At 45.9% G+C, this 18,887-nt stretch overlaps 1 protein-coding gene across 1 annotated transcript in view; it reads left to right on the top strand.

Annotated features, from left to right (window-relative positions):
- Positions 1 to 2,313: 2,313 nt before the first annotated feature.
- Positions 2,314 to 18,887, top strand: part of LOC147120955 (3-oxo-5-alpha-steroid 4-dehydrogenase 2-like) — a 70,804-nt gene continuing 54,230 nt past the window's right edge. Inside the window, exon 1 of the mRNA XM_085979807.1 lies at positions 2,314 to 2,743. Within this exon, the coding sequence (XP_085835933.1) occupies positions 2,472 to 2,743 (272 nt within the window). The 5' untranslated portion in view covers positions 2,314 to 2,471. The remainder of the gene's footprint in view (positions 2,744 to 18,887) is intronic.

The raw sequence follows: 18,887 nt of genomic DNA, 5'->3' as shown, positions 1-18,887 counted from the left end.
TCAGTCATTCATGAAAGAAAGACTTATGAAATAATACTGAGCGGCCTGCGGGTGGCGCTGTCCAGGGAGAGTATAAATACTCGGGCACGGGCCCAGCTTGCGCAGGACATTCTTAACAGGGACTAGTGAAGGACACAACTAGACCTCCATGTTGTAAAGCAGTTGATTAAAGCTTTGTTTAACACTTAGACCAAGTGCCTAGTACAGGGAACTCTCTTTTAACCGGCACCTAAATAACCGGAAATTTCTGTTAACCGGCAAAATTCAGGAGTAGGTTCAGGTAAGTTTTACTTCATATTACTTCATGGCAGTTCCTGGATCTGTGGCTGTGTAACTGGGTTTTGTGCACTTGTTGCTAAGCAACAGGGACGCTTGGTCTGTGGCCGGAGTTCCTGCACATGTTGCTAAGCAACAGGGAAGCCTGGATTTGTTGCTGTGTACGGAGCTCTCGTACCTTTTAAACTATACCTCTCTGTAATCCGGACTTTTTGATAAACCGGCACCACGCCGGTCCCGTTGGTGCCGGATAATAAAGAGTTTCCTGTAGTTTTCTTACGTCATTAGTCACCTGCTTCAGCCAAGCGTGAACTGCAGACTGACCCCTCTTGCTGATAACCCCTGCTGCAGCCCGGAAAGGGGCAGAGGCAAAGAGGTGACTTGAGGGCTGTTGCAACTTTGGCTGCAACAAGTCAATGCTGTGCCAGCCAGCCGGGGCAAGGGGGTTGCAGGAGATGACACAGGTTGGTGACAGCGGCCCAAGAGAAGTGACCAGTAGGACTAATTGGTACAGCTCTTTCAAAGAGCAAAGCAGAGGCATGATGGGCCCCTATCTGCGCTGTATGATTCTATGAATGGTGCTTGGGAGATTTGGCAAGTGTTGCAGCTTGAGAGTGTGCTCTCCAACACAGTGTAGAAATTTAAAGCATGAGGTTTAATTTTATTCAATTTCGTCAACAGACCGTGTAGGTTTGCAACAAACTCTCTTTCCTCAGACACGATTGGTCAAATCCGCACATTTTTATACATAGGTGTAGCTGATAATGTGATTTTGATTAACGTTAGTTTCCTGTTCCTGCATTTACCAAGTGAAAGAAAGAAAGACATGTATTTCTATAGCGCCTTTCATGACCACCGGACGTCTCAAAGCGCTTTAGAGCCAATGAGGTACTTTTGAAGTAACAACAGAAAATGCTGGAAAAACTCAGCAGGCCAGGCAACATCCGTGGAGAGAGAAATAGAGTCAATGTTTCAGGTCGAAACCCTTCGTCAGGACTGAAAAAGCACAGGAAATGAAACAGATTAAAAGGCCAGTTTGGGGGCTGGGAAATGGGGATGAAAGAACAAAAGAGAAGTGAAGAGACACTAGGAGGTATTCAAAACCAGACGAGATGGTGATAGGACTAGTGGAGAGACAAAAGACAGCTCTAGATTAGGTGTGAAATGCGCTGGCAGAATGGGAGACAGCTGCCATGTGGGAGAGGAAAAAAATGGGGAAGGGCACAAAACAAAGGTGTGGATAAAAAATATATATAAAAATGTAATAGGGGCCGAGGTTATGATCTGAAATTGTTGAACTCGATATTGAGTCCGGAAGGCTGTAAAGTGCCTAATCGGAAGATGAGGTGCTGTTCCTCGAGCTTACGCTGGGTTTCCGTGGAACAATGCAAGAGCCCGAGTACAGTGAGGTCTGAGTGGGAATGGGGTGGGGAATTAAAATGACAGGCGACCGGAAGCTCAGGGTCACCCTTACGGACTGAACGGAGGTGTTCCGCAAAGCGGTCACCCAATCTGCGTTTGGTCTCCCCAATGTAGAGGAGACCACATCGTGAGCAGCGAATACAGTATACTAGATTGCAAGAAGTATTTTTGAAGTGTGGTTACTGATGTAATGTAGGAAATGCAGCAGCCAATTTGCACACAGCAAGCTCCCACAAACAGCAATGTGATATTGACCAGATAATCTGTTTTCACCTAGAGACACCAGGAAGAACTCCCCTGCTCTTATTCGAAATAGTGCCATGGGATCTTTTATGAGGGCAGGGGGTTGGTTTAACTTCTCATCCGAATGATGACACCTCAGACAGTGCGGCACTCCCTCAGCACTGCACTGGAGTGTCAGCCTAGATTTTTGTGCTCAAGTCTCCTGGGGTGGGACTATGAACCCACAACCTTCTGACTCTAGAGGCAAGTGTGCAACCCACTGAGTCACGGCTGACACAAGTGGGAAGGAAATGAATGGGAGGAGTCATTTGACCGCTATAACAATTGCCAAAAGCGAAAGTGTTTTAAAGGCTGCAACGTGAAGTCTGTAAGTGGGTAATGCTGCTGCCGAGAGCAGAACGTCAGAAGTCCCGGAGGATTGAGAATTATTTATCTTTCAAAAGTTCAGCCTCGAAAGTTCATCGCGATTCGACACATCGGTGGAGGGACTGTAGATTTAGCGAGGATATTGCTGCCCAGTCTTCTGAGCGATGGACTCGCACTGCAGTGGGAATGCCGTGCTTTTCCTTTCCAGTACCCTCATCCTAATAGGATTTGCCTGCTGGAAGAGGCATCAGACCATCCTTTACGGGAGGTACAGGCTGGATGACCCTGGAGCCCTGATCCCGGCTAAAGTGGCCTGGATTGTTCAGGAGTTGCCGTCGTTGGCTGTGCCCATGCTGTTAATTTACCAGTCGGGCAGCCTGGATAACCTGGGGAGCAAACTCCTGCTGTTCCTGTTCTGTGGACACTACTTTCACAGGTAAATTCACTCTGATAAACATTGATTGGGATTGTCCTTGTTGAGGGAGTATAAACTGCCCCCCCCCCTCCCCTGGCACGTGTTACTGAATCATTAGAATAACGCAGCACAGAAGGAGGCCATTCGGCCCATCGTGCCTTTGCCGCTCTTTGGGAGAGCTATCCAGTTAATCCCACTCCCCCCTGCTCTTTCCCCAGAGCCCTGTATTTTTTCCCCCTTCAAGTATTTATCCAATTCTCTTTTAAATGTTACTATTGAATCTACTGCCACCACCCTTTCAGGCAGTGTATTCCAGATCACAACAACTGGCTGCGTTTAAAAAAAAAGTTTCCTTTTGTGGCCTCTGGTTCTTTTGCCAATCACCTTAAACCTGTGTCCTCTGGTTACCGACCCTTCTGCCACTGGAAATAGATTTGCTTTTGTTACTTGACCTTTGTGATTTTGAGCATCTCTTAGCAAATCTCTTACTCTTCTCTGCTCTGAGAAGAACAACCCCAGCTTCTCCAGTCTTTCCATCTGACGATCTCATCCTTGGTACCATTCCAGTAAATCTCTTGACACCCTTTCAAAAGTGTGGTGCCCAGAAGTGTTATCGGAACTTGGCGACTAGGGCTGGTGTCCATAGCATACAGTTGGATTCCATAAGTGGGTCCAGTCTATTATGGGCACAAACCTGCTTCTTTATACATGGGTGTTTGACAGTATTTTCAGAATTAACTAACGCTCTTTTTGTTGTGAGTTCCCACTGTGTTCTATGACGGGCCTTGGGTCTTTTTCCTATGTTTAGAGGTACAATACAAATGCTTCTTGTTGTTCCGTGTGCACCTTCTGAGAGGACTCTGTCAAAAGTTGTTCAACATGAGTAGGCCATTAAACCCCTCAAGCCTGTTCTGCCATTCTTTTAAAGAAAAAAAACCTTCCATTTATATAGCGTCTTTCATGACCTCAGGATGTCCCTAAAGCGCTTTACAGCAACAAAGTACTTTTTGAAGTGTAGTCACTGTTGAAATGTAGGAAACGTGGCAGCCAATTTGCGCACAGCAAGCTCCCACAAACAGCAATGTGATAATGACCAGATAATCTGTGTTTTTTAGTGATGTTGATTGAGGAATAAATATCAGTCAGGACACTGGGGAAAACTCACCTGCTCTTCCTCGAAATAGTGCCATGAGATCTTTTACGCCCATCTGAGAGAGCAGATGGAGTCATGGCTGATCTGTATCTTAACATTTATCTGCTTTTGTTCCGTATCCCTTAATACCATTGCTTAGCAAAAATCTATCAATCTTAGTTTTGAAATTTTCAATTGACCTAACCTGAACTGCCTTTTGAGGGAGAGAGTTCCAGATTTCCACTACCCTTTGTGCGAAGAAGTGCTCCCTGACATCACCACTGAATAGCCTGGCTCTAATTGTAAGGCTATGCCCGTTTGTTCTGGACGCCCCCATCAGAGGAAATAGTTTCTCTCTATCTACCCAATCAAATCCTTTAATCATCTTAAACACTTCAATTATATTTCCTCCCTCCCCCCCCCCCTTTACTTTAGGGAATACAAGCCTTGTCTATGCAACCTGTCCTCATAATATAACCGTTTTTGCCTCAGTATCATTCTGGTGAATCTGCGCTGCACTCCCTCCAGGGCCAATATATCCTTCCTGTGTCATCTAATTTAGTGTCCAGTACATACAAGCTATAAATAATAGACGTGATAACAGGCCACATAAGACAAGATAATTATGAATGGAAAAAGGCTATTTGGCCCAACTTAGTTAATTCATTCAGAAATATCCTCAATTTTTCCCCTACTAAAGCATCCAGTTGGCTCTTGAATGATTCCAAGATGTTGCCTCTCTTACTCCTATCTGGGAATCCATTCTGAGTATTGATCACCTTTTTTTGTTATTCTTTGGATGTGGGGGATGTTGATAAAGCAATAGTTATTGCTCAACCCGACTTGCTCGAGGCATTTAAGAGTAAACCACGTAATATAGGACTGGCGTCTCACGTAGACCAGATTGGTATGTCAAGAACAACGCCCTATTAGTCCTAAATTGACTTTTTACTAGATTCAACCCTGTGTCTCCTTGTCATGCAAGTTACTTTTGAAGTCAATACATGATTTAGTAAGACCCAGAAAGTCACTGAAAGTACAAAGATAGATGGCCTTTTTAGAACATAAGAAATAGGAGCAGGAGTAGGCCATTCGGCCCTTCGGCCATTCAATACGATCATGGCTGATCTTCTGCCTCAACTCCATTCACCGGCCCTATCGCCATATCCCTTGATGCCCTTACTAGTCAGAAATCTATCAACTTCTGTTTTGAATATACCCAATGACTGAGCCTCCACCGCCCTCTGGGGTAGAGAATTCCAAAGATTCAGCACCCTCTGTGTGAAGAAATTTCTTCTCATCTCAGTCCTGAGTGGCCGACCCCTTATTCTGAGGCTGTGGCCCCTGGTTCTAGACTCCCCAGCCAAGAGAAACATTCCCCCAGCATCCACCCTATCAAGCCCTGTAATAATGTTGTATGCTTCAATGAGATCCCCTCTCATTCTTCTGAATTCAAGAGAATGTCATATCTTGTATAGTTTGACAAGTGCCGGGTTTTTTGTAGACCTCTTTTGTGGTGCAAAGTTGTACATGGATAGTATGACTTTCTAACCCACAGGAGGCATTAAAGCTGAGTAACTAGAAGTGCATTTTTTTTAATTTCATGGAGCTACTTCTAAGTTACAGCTATGCCCTTTCTGAAGTAGGCTCTCATCTTGAGGTACGGTAGCATAGTGGTTATGTCACTGGGCTATCATTAGTGACCACGAAACTACCGGATTGTCGTAAAAACCCATCTGGTTCACTAATGTCCTTTAGGGGAGGAAATCTGCTGTCCTTACCCGGTCTGGCCTATATGTGACTCCAGACCCACAGCAATGGGTCTGGAGTCTTAACTGCCCTTTGAAATGGCCTAGCAAGCCGCTCAGTTGCATAAGGTCGCTCACCACCACCTTCTCTAGGGCAATTAGGAATGGGCAATAAATGCCGGCGACGCCCTCATCCCGTGAACGAATAAATTGACAAGAATGAACCATTTTTGTTTAGTTTTGACTTGATGGCTGGATTTAGAAGAAGGACACTTGTGCTATTTAAGGAGTTAAATTCAAAGTCAAATTTGATAGATATTGAGAGGACAATTCCTATTAGTTTTTGTGCTATAGGTTGAGAGGAGGAGCCAAGCCATACTCAAACCAATTCATACTGTGTATAATCACTTATTGTTGAATCTTGATGTCGGGTTATTGAAATCCACAACTGTTTGGGAGGGAGGGAAGATTTGTGTACCTTTGTTTAGCAAATCTGTTTGGAACTTTCAAGTCAGGTTAGTTCAACTTCGGTAGTGATGAGAAATGAACGAAAATATTCAAAAGAATAGTAAATTAAAATGGGGATTATGAGCTTTTAATGTTCCTTTTTCATGGAGCTGGTATTTGTTCTTCACTAAATTCACTTCATAGTTTAATCCTAAAGTGGGGTCTGATGTGCTACTCCAGTGCTCGTTAAAGACAGAAGATGAATCATTTTGAAGGCATAGGTTAATTCCAGTAGCTAAAATAAGTATTGGGTTTTTGGTTCATACTGGGCACATTACATACTGGGCACATAGGATATACGGCACAGAAACAGGCCATTCCCATTTGGCCCAACCAGTCCATGCCGGCGTTTATGGGCCATTCGAGCCTCCTCCCGTCTTTCCTCATCTAAATCTATCAGCATAACCCTCTATTCCCTTCTCCCTCATATGCTTGCCTAGCCTCCCCTTAAATGCATCTATACTATTCGCCTCAACCACTCCCTGTGGTAGCAAAATAACAACAGAAAATGCTGGAAAAACTCAGCAGGCCAGGCAACATCCGTGGAGAGAGAAATAGTCAACGTTTCAGGTCGAAACCCTTCGTCAGGACTGAAAAAACACAGGAAATGAAACAGATTAAACGTTGACTCTATTTCCTGACGAAGGGTTTCGACCTGAAACGTTGACTCTATTTCTCTCTCCACGGATGTTGCCTGGCCTGCTGAGTTTTTCCAGCATTTTATTTCCAGCATCCGCAGTATTTTGCTATCGCCCTGTGGTAGCGAGTTCCACATTCTCACCCCTCTTTGGGTAAAGAAGTTTCTTTTGAATTCCCTATTGGATTTCTTGGTGACTATCTTATATTGATGGCCTCTAGTTATGCTCTTCCCCACAAGTGAAAACATTCTGTATCCACTCTATCAAAACCTTTCATAATTTTATAGACCTCTATTAGGTCACCCCTCAGCCTTTTTTTCCAAAAGAGACCCAGCCTGTTCATCCTTTCCTGATATGTATACCCTCGCATTTCTGGTATCATCCTTGTAAATCTTCTCTGCACCCTCTCCAGTGCCTCTCTATCCTTTTTATAATATGGCGACCAGAACTGCATGCCAAGTGTGGTCTAGCCAAGGTTCGATACAGGTTTAGCATAACTTCCCTACTTTTCAATTCTATCCCTCTAGAAATAAACCCAGGTGCTTGGTTTGCTTTGTTTATGGCCTTGCTAACCTGTGTCGCAACTTTTAGTGATTTGTGTATTTGTACTCCGAGATCCCTTTGTTCCTCTACCCCACCCAGACTCGCACCCTCCAAGTGATAAGTGACCTCCCTATTCTTCCTACCAAAATGTAATACTTCATTTGTCTGTGTTGAACTTTATTTGCCAATTATTTGCCCATTCTGCAAATTTATTCATGTCCTCTTGTAATTTGTTACAGTCCTCCTCATTATTGACTATCCACCCCGCCCCCCCCCCCCCAATTTAGCTTCATCTGCAAATTTAGAAATTGTGTTTTTGATTCCAAAGTCTAAATCGATAATGTAAACATTACTCAAAGCTTGCCTAGATAACAAGGCTAGTGAAGATATTCTGTGACGTTATAGCGAGTTGGGACTTCACTTTGGTCTAAAATACAGAAACTGTAAATTCTAGTGAAGGGTAGAAAAGACTCGAGCATAATTGGGTGTTAAAGTTGCATTTGTACTATCACTTGTTGCATGATTGCAAATTGGTTTTGAGTACACATCAGAGTAGCAGTATAACTCCAGAAAATGCTGGAAAAACTCAGCAGGTCAGGCAACATCCGTGGAGAGAAATTTGAGTTGACGTTTCGGGTCGAACCCTTCTTCAAAACTGGAAAGAAAAGAAAATAGATCGAAGGCAGGGCTGCGATCGGACAAAAGAAGTGAAAGAAACAAAAGAAGTAAAAGAGACAATAAAAGGTATTCGAAGCTAGACGAGATGGTAATAGGCTGAGATTAGGTGTGAAGTGTACTGGCAGGGCAAGAGATAGCTGCCAGGTGTGAGAGAGAAACAAAAGGAAAGTGGGGGGGGGGGGGCGGGGGGAAAGGAGTGGAAAAATTACAAGAAATCCCCCCCCCCCTTTCCTTTTGTTTCTCTCTCACACCTGGCAGCTATCTCTTGCCCTGCCAGTACACTTCACACCTAATCTCAGCCTATTACCATCTCGTCTAGCTTCGAATACCTTTTATTGTCTCTTTTACTTCTTTTGTCTCTTTCACTTCTTTTGTCCGATCGCAGCCCTGCCTTCGATCTATTTTCTTTTCTTTCCAGTTTTGAAGAAGGGTTCGACCCGAAACGTCAACTCAAATTTCTCTCCACGGATGTTGCCTGACCTGCTGAGTTTTTCCAGCATTTTCTGTTGTTATTTCGGATTTCCAACATCTGCAGTATTTTGCTATCGTAGCAGTATAACGCAACTGCTGATGGTACTAACACCTTTAGGCGTGCCCTCCAGGAAGTTATCTAGCACTTGTTCAAGTTCCCAAAGAGTGCAATATACATCAGCCTAAATACAAATCTCACTGCAAACACCTTGCTTAATGATTAAGTAATGAGTAACCAAATCCACCTGTTTTCCCCGTGTGTTAATTTGCATATCACAGAATCACAGAAACCCCACAGTGCAGATAGAGGCCATTTCGGCCCATCGAGCCTGCACCAACACAAATCCCACCCGATCCCCGTAACCCCTACACCAACACGTAACCCCACGTATTTAATCCCCCTAACACTAAGGGTCAATTTATCATAGCCAATCAACCTAACCCGCACATCTTTGGACTGTGGGAGGAAACCGGAGCACCCAGAGGAAACCCACGCAAACACGGGGAGAATGTGCAAACTCCACACAGACAGTCACCCGAGGCCGGATTCGAACCCGGGTCCCTGGCGCTGTGAAGCAACAGTGCTAACCACTATGCCACCGTGCCGCCAAAGATATGTTAATCTTTGTCTGCTGTTTCCCACATTACAACAATGATTACACTCCAAAAATACTTCATTGGTTGTAAAGCGCTTTGAGATGACCAGTGGTTGTGAAAGGCGCTGTATAAATGCAAGTCTTTCTTTCTTTTCTCTCGGCTTTCTGCAGTATTTAGCTCTCGGTATCTGGCATAAGCGTCCATTTTTTGTCTTATAGGACCATGTAGGCCCCTTGACATCCAGGGGGCTCTAGATTTGGGAGTCCCACCCTTTTTCTTTGCGGGAACATGTCTGAACTGAACCCTCACTCTTCTTCTTCTTAGGCAGTCCCTCGGAACTGAGGATGACTTGCTTCCACGTTAAAAATGAGTTTGCAGGTAACTGATGAGTCCAATGCAGGACCTGCAGTCTCTGTCACAGGTGGGGCAGACGGTGGTTGAAGGGGCGGGTGGGTGGGGTGCTTGGGTTGACGTGCACTCCTTCCGCTGTTTGTGCTTGGCTTCCACTTGCTCCCGGCGAAGAGACTCGAGGTGTTTGGCGCCTTCCCGGATGCTTCTCCTCCACTTTGTGCGGTCTTGGGCCAGGGATTCCCAGGTGTTGGTGGGGATGTTGCACTTTTTCAAGTAGGCTTTGAGGGTGTCCTTGAAGCGTTTCCTCTGCCCACCTGGGGCTCTCTTGCCGTGCCGGAGTTCCAAGTAGAGCGCTTGTTTTGGGAGTCTCGTGTGGACGATGTGACCTGTCCATCGGAGCTGATCGAGCATGGTCAAAGCTTCGATGCTGGGGATGTTGGCCTGAGCGAGAACACTGACGGTGTGCCTATCCTGCCAATGGATTTGCAGGATCTTGCGGAGGCAGCGTTGGTGGTACCTCTCCAGTGCTTTGAGGTGCCTGCTGTACATTGTCCATGTCTCTGAGGCATACAGCAGGGCGGGTATCATTGCTGCTTTGTAGACCATGAGCTTAGTGCCGGGTTTGAGGTCCTGGTCTTCAAACACTCTCTTCCTCAGGTAACTGAAGGCTGCACTGGCACACTGAAGGCAGTGTTGGACTTCGACATCGACGTCTGCCCTTGTTGACAGTAGGCTCCCGAGATATGGAAAGTGGTCCACGTTGTCCAGGGCCTTGTCATGGATTTTGATAATCGGGGGGCAGTACTGTGTGGCGGGGGCAGGTTGGTAGAGGACCTTTGTCTTACGGATGTTTAGTGTAAGGCCCATGCTCTCGCACGCTTCGGTGAAGGTGTTGACAATGGTTTGGAGTTCGACCTCCGAGCGAGCGCAGACACAAGTGTCGTCTGCATACTGTAATTCGACGACAGAGGATGGGACGACCTTGGATCTGGACTGGAGGCGACGGAGGTTGAAAAGTTTCCCGTTTGTTCTGTAAATTAGCACCACTCCAGCGGGGAGCTTACTGAGGGTGAGATGGAGCATTGCAGCAAGGAAGATCAAGAGGAGCGTTGGTGCGATGACACAGCCTTGCTTGACCCCGGTCCGTACGTGAATTGGGTCTGTGGTGGAACCATTGGTCAGGATCGCGGCTTGCATGTCATCGTGAAGCAGGCGGAGGATAGTGACAAACTTTTGAGGGCAGCCAAATTTGAGGAGGACACTCCATAATCCCTCATGGTTGACAGTGTCGAAGGCCTTTGTGAGGTCAAAGAACGCCATGTACAGCGGTTGGTGCTGTTCCCTGCATTTCTCTTGTAATTGACGTGTGGTGAAGATCATGTCCATTGTGCCCCTTAGTGGGCGGAATCCGCATTGCGACTCTGGGAGGAGCTCTTCGGCCACTGGGAGAAGGCGAGTGAGGAGGATTCTTGCGATGACTTTCCCTGTGGCTGACAGCAGGGAAACTCTTCTGCAATTACCGCAATTGGACTTGTCACCTTTCTTGAAGATGGTCACAATTACGGCATCTCTGAGATCCCCAGGCATGCTCTCCTCCTTCCAGATAAGAGAAATTAGTTCATGAATTCACGCCAGTAGTGCTTCTCCGCCATGCTTTAGTGCCTCAGCAGGGATTCCATCTGCTCCTGAGGCCTTGTTGTTCTTCAGTTGTCAGATGGCTTTTTCAACCTCATGCCGGGCTGGGGTTGTGCTGAGATGGTGGCAGGTAGCTTGCTGCGGGATGGAGTTGAGGATATTCGCGTCGAAGACAGAGTCTCGGTTAAGGAGATCTTCGAAGTGCTCCTTCCAGCGGGCACTGACTGCCTCTCTGTCCTTGATGAGTACCTCTCCATTCTTGGCATGCAGTGGGGTCGGACCTTGGGTGCTTGGGCCATAGATAGTCTTGACTGCGCTAAAGAATCCACGCAAATCGTGGTTGTCGGCTAGCTGCTGGATCTCCTGTGCTTTCTCCACCCACCATCTGTTCTTTAGGTCACGAGTTTTCACTATCTCCTCCGTGAATGCCTCCTACTGCTGTGACACTGATTTAACTTCAAGTAGCTGTTTCCAGTCGACTTTTGCTAAATCACATCTTGGCTTAGAAAAATTGGCCTTTCCCCAATTGAGAACTTTTACTCCTGGTCTATCTTTGGCCTCATCCATAACTATGCTAAATCTAACTGAATTATGATCGCTACCACCAACATGCTCTCCCACTGATTCCCCTTCCACCTGCCCAGCTTCATTCTCTAAAACCAGAACTGCCCCTTCTCTTGTTGGGCTTGCTGCATACTGGCTAAAAAAGTTCTCCTGGATGCATTTTAGGAATTCTGCACCCTCTGTGCCTTTTGCCTGGTTCTATCCCAGTTAATGTTGGGGTAGTTGAAATCCCCCACTATTACTGCCATATTGTTTTTGCACTTCTGAGATTTGCCTGCACGGTTGTTCTTCTGTCTCCCTCAGACTGTTTGGGGGTCTATAGTGCATTCCCAGAGGTGTGATTGCCCATTTTTTGTTCTTCAGTTCAACCCATATGGCTTCATATGATGATCCTTCTAACATATCATCCCTCCTCACAGCTGTAATTGTTTCTTTGGCCAGTGTTGCGACATCCCCCCCCCTTCTTTTTTATACCCCTCTCTGTCTCGTCTGGGGACCTTGTAACTAGGAATGTTGAGCTGCCATTCCTGCCCTTTAGCCATGTTTCAGTAATAGCTATGATATCACACTTCCACGTGCTTATCTGTGCCTTCAGCTCAACTGCCTTATTCACTAGATACCTTGCACTGAAGTATATACCATAATGATGAGGCACTGCCAAACCCCTTTGTTGTCTATTTTCTAGCCTTCACTTCCTCTGCCTTCCAAAATCACTTACTAATTTTCTGCCTTCCATTTGCAGCTTTTCTTCTCTCCCTTCTGAATCTAGGCTGATGTTCCCATCCCCCTGTCCAGCTAGCTTAAACCCTGCCCAACAGCACTAGCAACCCTCCGCTGCAAGGATATTGGTCCTTTCCCTGTCGGGGTGCAACCAGTCTGGCTTGTACAGGTCCCACCTCCCCCCAGAACTGGTCCCAATGCCTCAGGAATCTAAAGCCCTCCCTCCTGCACCACCTATCCAGCCACGCATTCAACTGCTCTATCCTCCTATTTCTGTACTCACTAGTGCGTAGCACTGGGAGTAATCCGGAGATGACTACCTTTTTGAGGTCCTGCTTATTAAAGGAGTATAAAAGTAAACCATTCTGCAGAAGTACAGCGTGGACTGCAGAGTGGCATTAAATGGAGTGCATTTAAACCGAGTGTTTTATTTGGGAATTTGGAGAGAGTGGGAGTCTCTGATAAGTATTGAGTGAGTAGTAGCTGTAAAAAGTGAAATTTAGTTTAACATTTTGATTTTTTAACCTAAAACTTTAAAAACTATAGTTAACAGAAGCTGCCTGCCAGTGGCAGTTAACTGTCAGTCAGCCATAAGTGTTTGTCTTGAATAGACGCTAATCACCAGGAGCAGGGGAGCTGAGTCATCACTTGTAAATTGGGTGAGGCTCCTAGAGTATAAAAGTAAACCGTTCTGCAGAAGCACGAAGTGCACTTAAACAAGTGTTTGTTTTATTTGGAAAGAGCGGGAATTTGGAGAAGACGGGGAAGGAGTTGCTGATTTTTGCCTCCACTACTTGTAGTGCTTTGTGTTACAGGGAGATATTTAATTTCATTTACTCATAACTAAATCTAGATCAAATAAGTAGTTAAAAAACTAAACTGTACACTAAGTTACTTAAATACAAATGTAATTAAATAAAACAAGGCCATACAGGGATGGCAGTGCAGGTGGGAGTTTGTGGAGAGCATTGTGATCTCTGACAACCACGTTTGCAGTAAGTACCTGCATCTTGAACCTCAGCTCAGAGCTGTTGAGCTGGTGTGAGGTGCAGACATTGCGAGGCATTAGGGAGGGGGAGTTACCTGGACATTTTGATCCAGGAGAGAATCAGACCCCTTAGGTTGATTAGTGGTCAGGGACAGGAGGGTGTGACTGTAACTCAGGCAAGTAAGGGGACCCCAGGTGCAGTGCTGGAGGAGACTCGGCCTTTTCCTTTCTCCAACAGGTATGAGCTTTTTGCTACCTATGTGGATGAGGGAAAAGCCTGCAGGATGGATGAGCAAGTTGACCATGGCACCATGGTGCAGGAGACCATTCAAGTGGAGGGAGTGAAAGGGAATGTAGTTGTGGTAGGGGACAGTATAGTCAGAGGGATAGATACTGTGCTCTACAGCCGAGACTGGGAGTTCCGAAGGTTGTGTTGCCTGCCCGGTGCCAGGGTTAAAGACATCTCCTCGCTGCTGCAGGAGAACTTGGAGTAGGAGGGGGAGGATCCAGTTGTCGTGTCCATGTAGGAACCAACGGCATAGGTAGACCTAGCAATGAGCTTCTGCTGAGAGAATGTGAGGAGTTGGGGTCCAAATTAAAAAGCAGAACCTCAAAGGTAATAATCTCTGGATTGTTACCTGAGCCATGCGCCAATTGGCATAGGGATAAGCAGATAAGAAGGTTAAGTGCGTGGCCCAAAGAGTGGTACATAGATACATAGATACATAGAAGATAGGAGCAGGAGTAGGCCATTCGGCCCTTCGTGCCTGCTCCGCCATTCAATGAGATCATGGCTGATCCTTTAATTCAGTATCCCGTCCCCGCCTTCTCTCCGTAACCCTTAACCCCTTTTGCCCGTAGAAATATATCTAATTCCCTCTTAAATATATTTAATGAGCTGGCGTACACTGCCCTCTGTGGCAATGAGTTCCACAGGTTCACCACTCTCTGAGTGAAGAAATTCCCCCTCATCTCTGTCCTAAATGGTTTAGCCCTTATCCTTAAATTATGTCCTCTAGTTCTGTTTTCACCCGCCAAGGGAAACATTCCTTCTGCATCCAGTCTGTCTAGACCTGTCAGAATTTTATACACTTCTATGAGGTCCCCTCTCAATCTTCTAAACTCCAGTGTGTACATCCCTAAACTACATAGTCTCTCCTCATAGGTCATTCCCGCCATTCCTGGTATCAGCCTGGTGAATCGCCGCTGCACCCCCTCCATGGCAAGAACATCCTTCCTCAGATGAGGCGACCAAAACTGTACACAGTACTTGAGGTGTGGTCTCACCAGTGCCCTGTACAGCTGCAGCAAGGTATCCCTGTTCCTGTATTCTAACCCTTTTGCTATGAAGGCCAGCATACCGTTTGCCTTCTTGACCGCCTGTTGCACCTGCATGCTCGCCTTCAGTGACTGGTGTACAAGAACACCCAGGTCTCTCTGTACTTCCCCCTCTCCCAATCTATTGCCATTTAAATAATAATTTGCCCTCCCGTTCCTGCACCCAAGGTGGATAACTTCGCACTTGTCCACATTATAGTGCATCTGCCATTTATCCGCCCAATCGCCCAGTCTGTCCAAATCGCTCTGGAGCTTCCTGGTCTCTTCCTCTGAGCCCACCCCACCTCCTAGTTTAGTGTCGTCTGCAAATTTGGAAATGCTGCATCCGACTCCCTGATCCAGGTCATTAACGTAAATTGTGAACAGCTGGGGGCCCAGGACAGATCCCTGTGGTACCCCACTTGTTACTGCCTGCCATTCAGAAAATGAGCCGTTTATTCCAACTCTCTGTTTTCTATCTGACAGCCAGTTCCCTATCCACGCCAAAACTTTCCCCTTTATCCCATGAGCCTCAATTTTCCATGCTAATCTTTTATGTGGGACCTTATCGAAGGCCTTTTGGAAGTCCAGGTACACCACATCTACTGGCTCTCCCCCATCTAGTGGGAGGCTGCGGCTTTGCTTCATGGGACACTGGCACCAGTACTGGGGAAAGAGGGAGTTGTTCCGTTGGGACGGGCTCCACTTAAACTGGGCTGGAACCAGTGTCCTGGCAAATCGAATAACTAGAGCAGTAGACAGGGCTTTAAACTAATGAATTGTCGGGGGCGGGGGGGGGGAGGATTCAGGAAAGAGTAAATTTAAAAGCAGCAAGAGAAATGTCAAGGCTCTAGAGCAGAGCAGAGCTTTGGGTAAAAATAAGCAGAGTGGGTCAGGAAGGGACAGAGAGAGTAACAAAGGTAATAGGGCATCAGTGACTAAGGTGACATCAGGGAAAAATAGAAATAAGTCAAAGCTAAAGGCACTATATCTGAATTTGTGAAGCATTCGCAACAAAATAGATGAATTAATAGTGCAGATAGAAATTAATAGGTAGATCTAATAGCCATTACAGAGATGTGATTGCAAAGTGACCAAGGTTGGCAACTAAATATTCCAGGATACTTAACTTTTAGAAGAGATAGGCAAAATGGAAAAGGAGGAGGGGTAGCCCTGATAGAGGATGGGATAAAGACAGTAGAGAGAAAGGATCTTAGCTCCGAAAATCAAGACGTAGAATCAGTTTGGGTGGAGCTAAGAAACAGCAAGGGGCATAAAAAATTGATGGGAGTTGTTTATAGGCCCCCAAACAGTAGTTGTAATGTAGGGCAGAGTATAAATCAGGAAATTAGAGGTGCATGTAACAAGGGTAATACAGTAATCATGGGGGACTTTAATCTACATATAGACTGGGAAAAATGGGAAACTATAGGCCAGTTAGCCTGACATCAGTAGTAGGCAAATGCTAGAATCTATTATTAGGGATGTGGTAACAGGGAACTTAGAAAATCGTAACATAGAAACATAGAAAAATAGGAGCAGGAGTAGGCCATTTGGTCCTTCGAGCCTGCTCCGCCATTCAATATGATCATGGCTGATCCTCTATCTCAATACCATATTCCCGCTCTCTCCCCATACCCCTTGATGCCTTTTGTGTCTAGAAATCTATCTACTTCTTAAATATATTCAGTGACTTGGCCTCCACAGCCATCTGTGGTAGAGAATTTCACAGGTTTACCACCCTCTGAGTGAAGACATTTCTCATCTCAGTCCTAAATATCCTATCCCGTATCCTGAGACAGTGACCCCTCGTTCTAGACCCCCCAGCCAGGGGAAACATCCTCCCTGCATCCAGCCTGTCTAGTCCTGTCAGAATTTTATACATTTCAATGAGATCCCCTCTCATTCTTCTAAACTCTAGTGAATACAGGCCTAGTCGACCCAATCTCTCCTCATATGACAGTCCTGCCATCCCAGGAATCAATCTGGTGAACCTTCGCTGCACTCCCTCAATGGCAAGTATATCCTTTCTTAGGTAAGGAAACCAAAACTGCACACAGTACTCCAGGTGTGGTCTCACCAAGGCCCTGTATAACTGTAGTAAGAAATCCTTGCTCCTGTACTCAAATCCTCTTGCAATGAAGGCCAACATTCCATTTGCCTTCCTAACTGCTTGCTGCACCTGCATGTTTGCTTTCAGTGACTGGTGTACAAGGACACCCAGGTCCCTTTGTACATCAGCATTTCCCAATCTATCACCATTTAAATAATACTCTACCTTTCTATTTTTCCTACCGAAGTGGATAACTTCACATTTATCCACGTTATACTGCATCTGCCATGTATTTGCCCACCTCACTCAACTTGTCTAAATCGCCTTGAAGCCTCTTTGCATCCTCCTCACAACTCACAATCTCACCTAGTTTCGTGTCGTCAGCAAACTTGGAAATATTACATTTGGTTCCCTCATCCAAATCATTGATATATATTGTGAATAGCTGGGGCAGATTAGGCAGAGTCAACATGGTTTTATGAAAGGGAAGTCGTGTTTGACAAATCTGTAAGAGTTTTTTGAAGATGTAACTAGTAGAATGGATAAGGGGGAACCGGTGGATGTAGTGTATTTGGACTGCAAACAGCATTCGATAAGATGCCACACAAGAGGTAAATTACACAAAATTATGACCTATGGGATTGGGGGTATTATATTGGCATGGATTGGTTAATGGAGAGAAAACAGAGAGTAGGAATAAACGGGACTTTTTCAGGTTGGCAGGCTGTAACTAGCGGGGTACCGCAAGGATCAGTGCTTGGGCCTCCGCTACTTACACTCAGTCCCTTCATCTAAGTCATTAATATAGATTGTAACGTATCCAAGTTTGCTGATGATACAAAGTTAGGTGGGAAAGTAAGCTGTGAGGAGGATGCAAAGAGGCTGCAGAGAGATATAGACAGGTTGACTGAGTGGGCGAGAACATGGCAAATGGAATACAATGTGGGGGAGTGTGAAGTTATCCACTTTGGTAGGAAAAACAAAAAAGCAGAATATTTTTTGAATGGTGAGAGACTGGGAAATGTTTGCACTCAGAGGGACCTGGGTGTCCTTGTACACAAATCACAGAAAGTTAACATGCAGGTACAGCAAGCAAATGGTATGTTAGCTTTTGTTACGAAGGGATTAGAGTATAAGAGTAAAGAAATCTTACAATTAAATACAGTTCTGGTCTCCTTACCTAAGGAAAGACATACTTGCCTTAGAGAGAATGCAATGATGGTTCACTAGACTGGTTCCTGGGATGAGGGGATTGCCCTATGAGGAGAGATTGAGTAGACTAGGCCTATATTCTCCAGAGTTTAGAATAATGAGAGGTGATCTCATTGAAACATATAAAATTCTTAAGGGGCTTGGCCAGGTTAATGCTGAGAAAATGTTTCCCCTGGTTAAGGAATTTAGAATAAGGGGTTGGCCATTTAAGACTGAGATGAGGAGAAATGTCATCACTCAGAGAGTGGTGAATCTTTGGAATTCTCTACCCAGAGGGCTGTGGAGGCTCAGTCGCTGAGTATATTCAAGATCGAGGTCGATAAATTTTTGGGAACTGTTGTGTATGTAATATGTGTGCTACTTTAAACCTATGGACAGGACTGCACTACTTGTAGGGCGTAGTGATACGCAGTACCACTCCTGGCCATAGGGGTATAAATAGTACTGTGGGTACTGATCTCCCCTCAGTTCCCGCCTGTGGGCATGAAGTAAAGACCTACGTATAGTCCCTACCTCCAACCAGTAAAGGCCTGTTTGAGTTATACGTTTAAGTCTTTGTGTTAATTGTTCAATACAATACACATACTTAACACTGGCGACGAGTCAGGTTCTTACCCTGCGGCAGTTGAAGAGAGGTTTCAAACATCACCACCCCACTAGAAGCGACAGGCTTTAGGACTCTGAAGCCTCCATCAGCGACTGAGCACTGGAGTGCAGCAGCCATCCTGACAGCTTCCAGCGACTGACAGAAGTCTTTCTGCAGTTTCCTTGTTCAACCTAGGTGGTGGGGTAAGCCGTGCAGCGTTGGCTGCAAAGACAGGGCTGGGGAAGTTGGAGGAGATAAGGGCCATCGATCGCGATCGGAGATAAGGCCGGGCCGCTTTCAAGTGCGAGGCGCAGCGCGGGCCAGCGATCGGGACCAAAGATAAGGGCCGCACTCGGACTGAAAGGCGCGGCAGCTGCAGAAGCTCAAGGTGCGAGAGCCGCGGTGCACAGCGCGGGTTATCGATC

This window comes from Somniosus microcephalus, chromosome 3 (genome assembly GCF_052327205.1).
Source record: "Somniosus microcephalus isolate GS21.2 chromosome 3, FLI_Smic_1.0, whole genome shotgun sequence".
Taxonomy (NCBI): domain Eukaryota; kingdom Metazoa; phylum Chordata; class Chondrichthyes; order Squaliformes; family Somniosidae; genus Somniosus; species Somniosus microcephalus.
The sequence above is the reverse complement of the archived record's forward strand: the minus strand, read 5'-3'. Positions and strand labels throughout refer to the sequence as shown.